This window comes from Microsporum canis, genomic scaffold (assembly GCF_000151145.1).
Source record: "Microsporum canis CBS 113480 supercont1.4 genomic scaffold, whole genome shotgun sequence".
In the NCBI taxonomy this organism is placed as follows: domain Eukaryota; kingdom Fungi; phylum Ascomycota; class Eurotiomycetes; order Onygenales; family Arthrodermataceae; genus Microsporum; species Microsporum canis.
Window position 1 is genome coordinate 841,426 of NW_003299166.1, and position 9,491 is coordinate 850,916.

Here is a 9,491-nt window from a genome sequence, read left to right on the forward strand (position 1 = left end):
TTGGTCAATGGCAAAAAAGATCTACCAAAGCCTTGTTCCTAGATTAATTCAATTAGGAGTAATACCGGCGGTAACAGTAATGCCGCTTCATATTTAGGGGATAAGAAACAAAAACTCCGTAGAGATGTCGAGTATATTTATAGCCGTACTTCTTAGAGTGGCTCTTCGATAAGAGTAAACGCACCACGAGCAGAATCAAACGAAGGAAATGTTCGCAGCCTTGAAATAGAAATTTCAGGGGCTGATTTTAGAACCCCGGAATAATCAAACATTTGTTTGGTGACCCAGGAACATTTTTGGGAAAGCTAAGGGTATCAATGATGTAGTTCCGCATTTGCAGGGGATGTTCTCCATTGCAGCGGCCACCCATGATTCGCATACAGCAGGGTCTGTTGGTCGTTTGACAAACGTGAGAGGAGCACAGCAATCCCGTGTCCAACATGTGGCGCTCCAATCAACCAATACATTAAGCCCAAGGGAACAAAGAGATTCACTGACCAGATTGCTGGTTTGTAGATTATTGATATTGGCAGGCTAATCGTTTGACACAAGTTATGTTGGTTTCCTTCGGGCGGTGGATGGAATGCCATGGGTGATTGCTTGGGGTTACTGGATCCTGCCATATCGTACCGCATACTAGAACTATATATAGTCATATTATTGAAAACTCTTTAGAGAGGATTAGATGGATATCAGGGGCTTTCAGGGGTTTGCTTCGTGGCGAGCTGCGGTACATAAATGAAGTTGAAGTCGAAGTCGAGCTGAAGATGAAAAATTAGTTAGTTTAGGGCTTAAAACCTCGAATAGGAAATTGTGACAACATGCAAAACAACATCTCGGTTTTTTCTCTCTTCAAGACTTCGAGCCTTTCTCTTCCTTATAGACACCATCGCCTGAGATGGGTCTTTGAATTTCCCTTGAGCCTGTGAAGACATGCCGGATTCCATTGATTGCTCTTGTTGTATGAATTGCAATCTCCATGCCAACATACATAATACGTCGAGCACAAAGGGCGGATGACTTCCTGCGAGCGCTCAGTGACTGAACATATACGGAATATAAGAACAGTATTCTTATTATGATCGTTTTCACCTTCGGTATCTAGGATATCGTACCGTAGGCGGTTCCTGAACTCTACATCGTCCCATCGCCCCTTGAGTATAAACGGAGCCCTGTAGTGACCCCATAGATCGTGGTTCCTTCTAACACCGGATACCTCCGGCTGCATGCCCCTCGCTGGGTTAACACATACTTCCAGTTTGCGGTCAAGTAGCGCTTCTGAGTTGTAAATTGCCTCGTCGACTTAGAAGGCTAAATATAACTTACATGCTCGATATTCGCAGTGCCAGGTTACTTCCTGGCCATATTGAATGCCACTACTGCAAACAGCTTCACCACATACGATACAATCATGCAGTATCATATTGTTCGAGCTTGACCAATTCATTACAGCCCGAAAAAAGAGTTGGAGCACTCATCTGTATGCGGAGGATGACAACAACGTTTAGTCGCAAACTAGGTACTACGTCATATTTGATAACGTAGATCTATGTAGCTGGTTAACTGTTCTAAAGTAATTTTATCCTATTTTCTAATCAGTATTATCTTCTCTTATAACATTATCTCGATAGATGCCGCGTCACTAGATGTACCATGTTGATTAGCAACGATCGCTGTAGCAATGGGGCAAAGTGCACATTTCTTACCCGTCTCCGCCCCTTTAGATTTCCTTACTAGCCCCAGACTAGGGTACGCAGTTCCGACTTTAGAGGTCTTTTCCCATACATCTAGATGTTCCAAGCTTGATGACCTTTATCTGGCTATTGGTTGTGTTTTCGTTGGTTTTAGTAGTGTCTTGGATGTGTGTGCATCTTCCCGAGACTTGCTTTCTCGCCGCGTAATAGGGAGCTCCTCCGTATATCGTGGCAGCTTTTTTTGTGTCTGGTACCCGTTTTTGTGATCCCGCGCGTTTCAGTCTCTTCTGGGCACCGTTTTTTGCCTGAACGTGTGAGCGTCTGGAGGGCTCGCTGTAACCGGTGGCGGCATGTTGCTGTCTAATGGTAGGTATCATCTGAGCTCTGCTCTTCACTGCCAGCTGATAGATCTCTAGGAATCAGAGCAGTGCAAATTCCTCCAGATGAATTGCTACGTGCTCATTTAGCGGCTTAACCTGGTCCCCATCGAGTAGGCATATGGGACAGCTCTCCCGTGTGTCCGTAATGCTGGACTCCGAAATCTCAAGGAGGGTTTGAATATGCACCTCGGTGAGGCTGTCGCCATGTTTCTTCTCCAGAGGGACGCGTAGACCTGATTGTGACCAGAAGGCAATCTCTTTATGTTCAAAGCACTGCCGTACCCGACGATGTACTAGCCTTTCATGCTCGAGCTAGGCATGTCTGGTACCGTACAGTTGCTGCCCATCAGGGCAGTCTGGGTAAGACTAAATCTCCTATTATATATAACTGATTAAAATGAATGAAGGGTTTGAACCTATACCTGCTCAAGTAGATAGCAGTTATTTCATGACGCCTTTAGAACTAGTGTAGCGTAAGGCATCGATGAAGATGCTTGCCCCTCACGAGAATCTCAGCCGTGTGAGGCTGGATAAATATAACTGCAGGCTTTCTTAGCGTATCGTCCTCGCCAGGCTGTGCCAACCATCGCCAGTAACTAATTGGCACCATTCTCCAGCCGGCTTTGAGACTAGAGGGTTTTCTCCGTAGCAAGCCAAAGGTAGTTTATTTGAACAAGATGTCCTTTGGGCTTTCCGCTGGTGACTTTATAGCTGTTGGTAAGCTCTGCTGGACAGCCTACGTTGCTTGCAAAGGCGCTTCATCAGAATATGCTGAAGCCATCAACGAGCTTAGGTAGGCTTAAACATACACAGCTATGCCTTTTACCCTTACAACTACTTTCTTTAAGCTATGTGCTAATATCTATGCAGCACCCTTTACCTCATCCTAAAGGAAATAGAATGTGAAGCCCAGGATCCAAACTCGATCCTCAACAGACACGGTCGAGGGCAGCATGCATATCTCTATACCGCAGTTGCCAATATTAAGCCCACACTCCAGGAACTCGAGGGCCTTGCCACCAAGTACCGTGCCTTGGGTAGGTCAGATAAGCGCACTTGGGACAGAATCAAATTTGCTGCCGAGCAGGTGGCTGACCTACGTGCGAAACTGAGTTATCACATAACAGCAATCGGCGTTCTTCGAAACGGCATCTCTTCCATGGCAATTGTGAGAATTGAACGGATCTTGGAAGATATCAAAAATGATATTCATCTTGGAAAACGGCCTCCAACTGTTTTGTCCGCTCCAACGGAGCCCAGCCAAGCAAGCGTGTCTTCACGGAGAGAGTTGGCAACGGAATTGATCGAAGACGGCATTTCGCAGATAGAGATTGATTCAAATTGGGAGGCCATTGTAAGATATCTGGAAGAACCAGGCATTCCGGCATTGAGCGTGTCCAGTCAGGATGCTGCAGGGCTATATATTGGGGAGCCACAATCTACTTCCCAAACAATATCCACCAGTGATGACGGCGAAGGATGGGATTCTGTCTCCCAACGTTCGCGGGGAAACCGTATGCCGCTACCATCCATTCCTCACTTTCTGCCCGTTTCTGGGTCTACTAGGGATATAAGTTCAAACCCCTCACAGGCAAGTATTTGTACTAGCTTAGGCTTGGCTCTTGCTAATGAATTTGCCATTTCATAGGTGGAGGAAGAGCTTAAGCTCGGTGAGATGGACCAAAAACACCATGGCGCTAATGGAGGCTCTCTACAATGGATGGTAGACCATTTATTCGATCATTTTCGACTTCCTCATCCTTACAAGACGTATATCAGCAGCTCGTGTCTCCTTTTCCCGACCAATGTTAGGAGGACTATATGTGATTGTACGCCACGCCCCCATATCCTGATGGAACAGATTCACTTGCTCGCTGGCATCCGAGAGGGAGATATCATTATAGAATTACCAACCCATTCCACAACGAAACTTTGGGTTCTTGGTATAACTAGACAAGGATATATTGGATACTTCTACCGAGATTGGTTGGCGGATTTGACTGAATCGGATGTTGCTTCTGTGCTATCTCATCCACTGGATAAGTTTCGAAGTAAAGAGATCCAGGATTCCCACGCGAGAACATTCCCGGGCTGCCCAATCAGCATATTCCTAGTCGAAATACCTGCGGCTCTAGAGATCCCCCATATTTTGGCAACCTATTGGCAATACACCTATCGCTGTTGCCCGGGTCAATTCAATATTAATCCCTACCTTTACGGTCGGTCATTTGAGGTTAACAAGATTACAGGGGCTCCTCCGGATTGGTTTTCTGAACACCCAATTCCGACGTGTATACGAATTGTTAATCCAATTCACAATCGCTCAGCACATGCACTCGGCCACCTCGCAAGAAGGTATCTTGAAATGCAAGTTCAAGGGGATCTGACTGGCTACCTGCAAGCGGTTGTGTGTCACATATATCTGGAGTCTACTTCCGAAGAATCCGCCAAAGAAATGGAATCATCGTTAAACCGCATTCTGGTATCAAGCATGAATAGGCCAGGACAACAGCCTTCCGAAGCTGGTTTTGTACCCTATGTACCCTACCACCCGGGCTCGTTTGACCTTATTCCGGAGGATCATATTCTCGCTCTATTCTCCTCATATTATTTACACAAACACCATTACCATGGTCGAGCAAAATCTACCCGCCTTGCATGCTATGCAAAACTTGATGTATCCTTTAAGGATCTTTCAAGCATCGATGCAAGCACATCGAGGAACCCAGTCAACACACCCCATATGGACTCGGGGAATATGAAGTTCGAACTAGTATCTAGTAACAATACGCCTAGTATAGGAAAGAAATCGATGGGAATACACTTTGGGCGTGAGAAGGCGCTCGCACAGGATTTCGAACTGGTCAGAACGTGTATCGATAATTTTCTTCTAGCGGAATTTGGTTATGACACTGTTACCACCGCCTTTGTTTCGCGGCAGGAGGCTTATAATCTAGTCAACGAGCGACGGCGCCAGGCGATACTGGGGAAGTCGGCTCAGCCTCAGAGTGGTAAGTGACCCAAAGATGATGGTGTCCTGCGCTATGCTATGGTTTGGGGTCCGATGCATGTCTTTCGCTCCCTACATTGTCCCTGAATGTCTCCTGCTGCCATCTCAGACTAGAAACGGTTGCTCTGTTGCTCATAGAGCGGAGGTTAGTCTATGCAGAATCTTTCCCAGGAATCCGTAGTCGCTTCGAGAAAACATTCTGGCGATTTGTAGAAGCCTACCTATCTTAGCTAGTATTCCTCCGTTCCCAGGAACAGCGGACGTAGGCCGGTCTAATAGCATGTAGCCTATGTTTGTTGGTTAGGATTGTTACTTGAGCGGGTGTAACTCGCTATCGAGAGTTCTCAAGTAAATAACCTGGATTATGTCATCACCCGTTGGACATCAGCCTTTTTGTCCCTTGCAGTCCAACATCATCCAAAGCTATCTATTATATTCCAATCCCTGTCACGCCCGAATTGAAAAAATCTTCCTGGTATCAACAAGCACAATAATTACCGTTCGAGCTCTTTTGACGCCTTCTACTTGCTTGGTTGAAAGACTTTCCTGGGTAGCCAGCTCCAATGGCGTCCATACTCGAGCTGGAGGCCGATCAGCCTACAGTGGACCTGATCATTCAGCTCCAACTTCAAGATGCCGGCCTATACTTTGAATCACGCAAAGGGAAATCCCGAGACCCCACGGATGAAGAGCTGGCATTTCAGTTGCAGAACGAAGAGTTTGAAAGCATGTGCCAATTCCTCTCGGATAGACGAATGGCTACAAGTTTCGCAGCTGCGGTTCAAGCCGATGGGCGAGTTCTAGCTGATAACCAATTGGAAGAAGAACGCGCAGTCAAAGATCGAGATATTGCCCGCCACTTAACAGAGGACGGTTACCCGGTTAAAGCAGAAGACCGCCAATCAAACCCGGAATCAGTGGCCCTGGACGATGAGACATTGGCAAAGCTTCGGATCCTGTTCGTTTCTGGTTCGGAAGGCTACGACGACGCTAACAGCATGGAAACACCTGTTGATGAGATTGGGCAAGCCGAGTCGTCCACTCACGCAGCCAAACGAACCCGCCAGTCACAACCAATACTGCGCTGCTGTATAGCATGCAGAGAAGAAACAGAGTTTGTGAACGTGGCACGCGTGCCTTGTGGCCATGAATATTGTCGTCCCTGTCTTGAAGATCTCTTCAAAGCCTCAATGATAGATGAATCACTGTTTCCTCCGCGTTGCTGCCAACAACCCATTGTTCTAGATATTGCTCGCATATTTCTCAAGTCCGATCTCGTGCATTCATATGAAAAGAAAAAGGTTGAGTTTGAAACTCCAAATCGGACGTACTGCTACTCGTCCAGGTGTTTAGCTTTTATACCCCCTTCTTTCATTGAGGATGATGTAGCCACATGCCCCGATTGCGGCTCCACGACCTGTACCACCTGCAAGGAACGGGCGCATACGGGTGACTGCCCAAACGATACTCCTACACAGCAGCTGCTAGCTACGGCGCAGGAGAACGGATGGCAACGTTGTTATTCATGTTGGCGAGTGGTGGAACTGAACCACGGCTGTAATCATATGACGTTAGTGACCCTCTACTTTCCTTCATGCAACCTGATATTGACTATAAAGGGAGAGATAGCTGCCGATGTGGCGCCCAGTTTTGTTACAACTGTGGAGAGCGCTGGAAAACCTGCTCTTGCGAACAATGGGATGAACATCGTCTCCTTGAGCGTGCAAATCAGATTATCGATCGAGAAGTAAATCCGCGCGTCGCCCCCGCTCCTCCCTCGGAATTTGATGCATCTGATTCGGATGATGACGAGCCTTGGCTAGAAACGCATCAGTTGCAGTTAGGTGGAGCAACCCAGGCAGCAGTAGAACCTCCCACCCCCGTGCTAGATATAAATAGCCCACAGGCGCAGACGGCAAGGGATACCTTGGTTGCATGGACAATTCAGGAGCTCCGAGAAAACCACGAATGCAGCCATGAGAGTTGGAAATATATACGAGGCCCTCATGTTTGTGAAGAATGCACTAATTATCTGTTTAAATATATCTTCGAATGTCGTCGATGCAGGCTCCAGGCTTGCAACCGATGCAGGAGAAATAGGCTATGATCACGTTTTTGTCCACAGCTAATATCAACATTGGTTGCGAACATTGATAGCTGCCAAAACATTCTTACCTTTTTGGATGAAAGCATCAAAAACGGAAGAGCACAGGCTGTACAATATCAAACCTATAACTGGATAGAGAGCTCAGGAAGATACAACAATGTCAAGAATTTTTGGTCGGTACAGTCTTCAGTCACCGCATTTCCGCCGCATTTCCACCGTATCTTCTAGTTGTTGCTGGAAACTACAAAACCACCGTTCAAGGCTAAGCGGGATCGGAAGGTCCTTCTGTTAACTACTCCCGGTTCTACAAACTCGTCCCTGCTTGTCTGTACCATTTTTAGCCCCAGGCATCTGAAAATTCATTGCTAACACGGCAGCTGTTCTAGGGCCCTACACCACCGGTGCTCGCATAACCTGGCGCAGCACCTTTCGGCCCATCTCCAGTTTTTCTGCTCGGTCAGTTAAGAATTCCCTTAACTTTCTCCCCGAAGGTGGTTCCGAGCTGAGGTTTTGGACCTCGTCATCCGGCAACCCTGCGATAACAACAGCAGATAGTATTTGGTCAAGGCCCCGGACAATGTGGCGTTCGATAACCTGGGTCGTTACATTTGCCATGAAAACCTTTTGGATTACCTTATAAATGGCAAGCAGACAATCAAGGACCGCTTCGCAGCTGTGTCTATCCATATCAGGGTCAACACCTCGGAAATATAGCTCTAGTGCTGCATCTACGTTGACGCTATCGAAGGTGTGGTTCGATTGACAGCCAGGCATAGCCTTCTGAGTGGTACACTTTTCCAGACATTCCTTCAGCTCTTTCTTTGCTCTGTCATTGCCACGTTTCATGATAGTATCCGTGTAGTAATGGTTATAGTTGATGGGATAGCTGTGGATATCCTCCATGAGTTTGCAAAGCTCAGCTTGCGCATTTTTGGACCGAGAAGCCAATTCGTCCTGGACCCTAGGAAGTAGCCGTGTATAGATATCGGTTGGCGACTTTTCCTTCAATAACTCACAGAGAAACCGACTACAAACATCCTCTACCTCCTCCATATGTGTCTGTGCAATATGATGCCACCTTGAGGATTGCTCCCAGAAGAGCTCCCCAATTACAAGGGGGTTGAAGTTACCAGGAAGCTCTCTGCCACGCGACTTGATGATGTGGTCCCGAACCCACGCCATAGCTGTTTTGTGGGCCATTTTGGGAGGCCGCGTTACGCCTTGGGATAGGTTTTCGAGGAACAATTTAATGCCGTCGGGGCTGCTTTTAACATCAATATCCTCATCAGCTGTTTCCTCGGCCTTGGGATGTTCCAAGTCGACATCGGGGTACCAATTTCGGATCAATTTTTCCCCCCCAGACCGTGGGATGTGAAATTTGTGACCCTTCAGCCTCAGAGTGTTAGAGAAGTCCTGGTTCATGAGCTGGATCACCGCGCGTAAACGTCGCACTGATACCGATTTTATGGCAGGCCCGCTGGTACCAAGAAAGTATTTCCCTTCATAATTTCCGCAAAGAGCGGCTTTACAGATCTCTGAAAATTCCTGGCCCAGCTGCGTGAGATAAGTTCTGCATTCCCCTACACTGACACGGGGCTGTCCCATCTGCTTCAGCTCGCTCAAGGTAGTTTCCAACGCAGCATTAGTCTCATTTTGGAGACTCGGCAGAACCTGCAGGACGTGGGCAAATAGTAATTGGCTGATCCTGTTCACCAGATTGCTGATACCGAGCATTTCGGGAGCTAGCTGCTTGAAATGGGATTTGCGAAAGAACGCAGTCTCAGATGCATTACGCTCATAGAACGAAAACGATGTTTCCTCGAAGCTCCGGTTCTTAAGAACGTGCCAGCCCAGCTTGAAGTGTATATCCTGGTTGTTTGCCAGACTGATAAATGCTTCTTCCGACCCAGATCCCGGGGGTAGTCTATCTGGCTTGGTTATAATTCCCAGGGTACGCTCCCCTCTCTTGTCAAACTTCCTCACTTTGCTTAGGATTTCCTGGTTGGCATAGTCGTGGGTGGCGGAGATGACGGCAAGGCAGATCGTGCGAGACTGAGAAATGTAGTGCTCAGTGATATCGGAGACCAGGGCAACGTCGTCGTGAGACGTGTCCTTGGTTTCGGACTGAACTATCCCAGGAAGATCCACAACAGTGAGCTGTGGCCGCCGCGGACCTTCGATGGTAATGCTAAGCGTATCCTTAGCGAACGCACGGCGGGGACGACTCGCATCGGCGACTACGTCTATGCCCATCAGGTTCGTGGCCTTTGCCATTAGAGGGGGGGAGCTCATCGAAATCG

The 9,491-nt window shown here is 47.6% G+C and overlaps 4 protein-coding genes across 4 annotated transcripts; 2 read left to right on the forward strand and 2 right to left on the reverse strand.

Annotated features, from left to right (window-relative positions):
• Window positions 1-692: 692 nt before the first annotated feature.
• MCYG_04299 (uncharacterized protein) lies at window positions 693-1,447 on the reverse strand (the record flags this gene model as incomplete). The annotated part of the gene is made up of 3 exons (XM_002846516.1): window positions 693-761; window positions 992-1,302; window positions 1,327-1,447. The coding sequence occupies 3 exons, from the start codon at window positions 1,445-1,447 to the stop codon at window positions 693-695; spliced, it is 501 nt and encodes a 166-aa protein (XP_002846562.1).
• Window positions 1,448-2,751: 1,304 nt separating this feature from the next.
• On the forward strand, window positions 2,752-5,093 carry MCYG_04300 (uncharacterized protein; the record flags this gene model as incomplete). The annotated part of the gene is made up of 3 exons (XM_002846517.1): window positions 2,752-2,867; window positions 2,945-3,623; window positions 3,723-5,093. 3 exons carry the CDS (start codon window positions 2,752-2,754, stop codon window positions 5,091-5,093), a joined length of 2,166 nt encoding a protein of 721 aa, XP_002846563.1.
• Window positions 5,094-5,647: 554 nt separating this feature from the next.
• Window positions 5,648-6,835, forward strand: MCYG_04301 (IBR finger domain-containing protein; the record flags this gene model as incomplete). The annotated part of the gene is made up of 1 exon (XM_002846518.1): window positions 5,648-6,835. The coding sequence occupies one exon, from the start codon at window positions 5,648-5,650 to the stop codon at window positions 6,833-6,835; it is 1,188 nt and encodes a 395-aa protein (XP_002846564.1).
• Window positions 6,836-7,581: 746 nt separating this feature from the next.
• On the reverse strand, window positions 7,582-9,483 carry MCYG_04302 (dynamin family protein; the record flags this gene model as incomplete). Its single annotated transcript, XM_002846519.1, has 1 exon — window positions 7,582-9,483. One exon carries the CDS (start codon window positions 9,481-9,483, stop codon window positions 7,582-7,584), a length of 1,902 nt encoding a protein of 633 aa, XP_002846565.1.
• Between the last annotated feature and the right edge of the window lie 8 nt (window positions 9,484-9,491).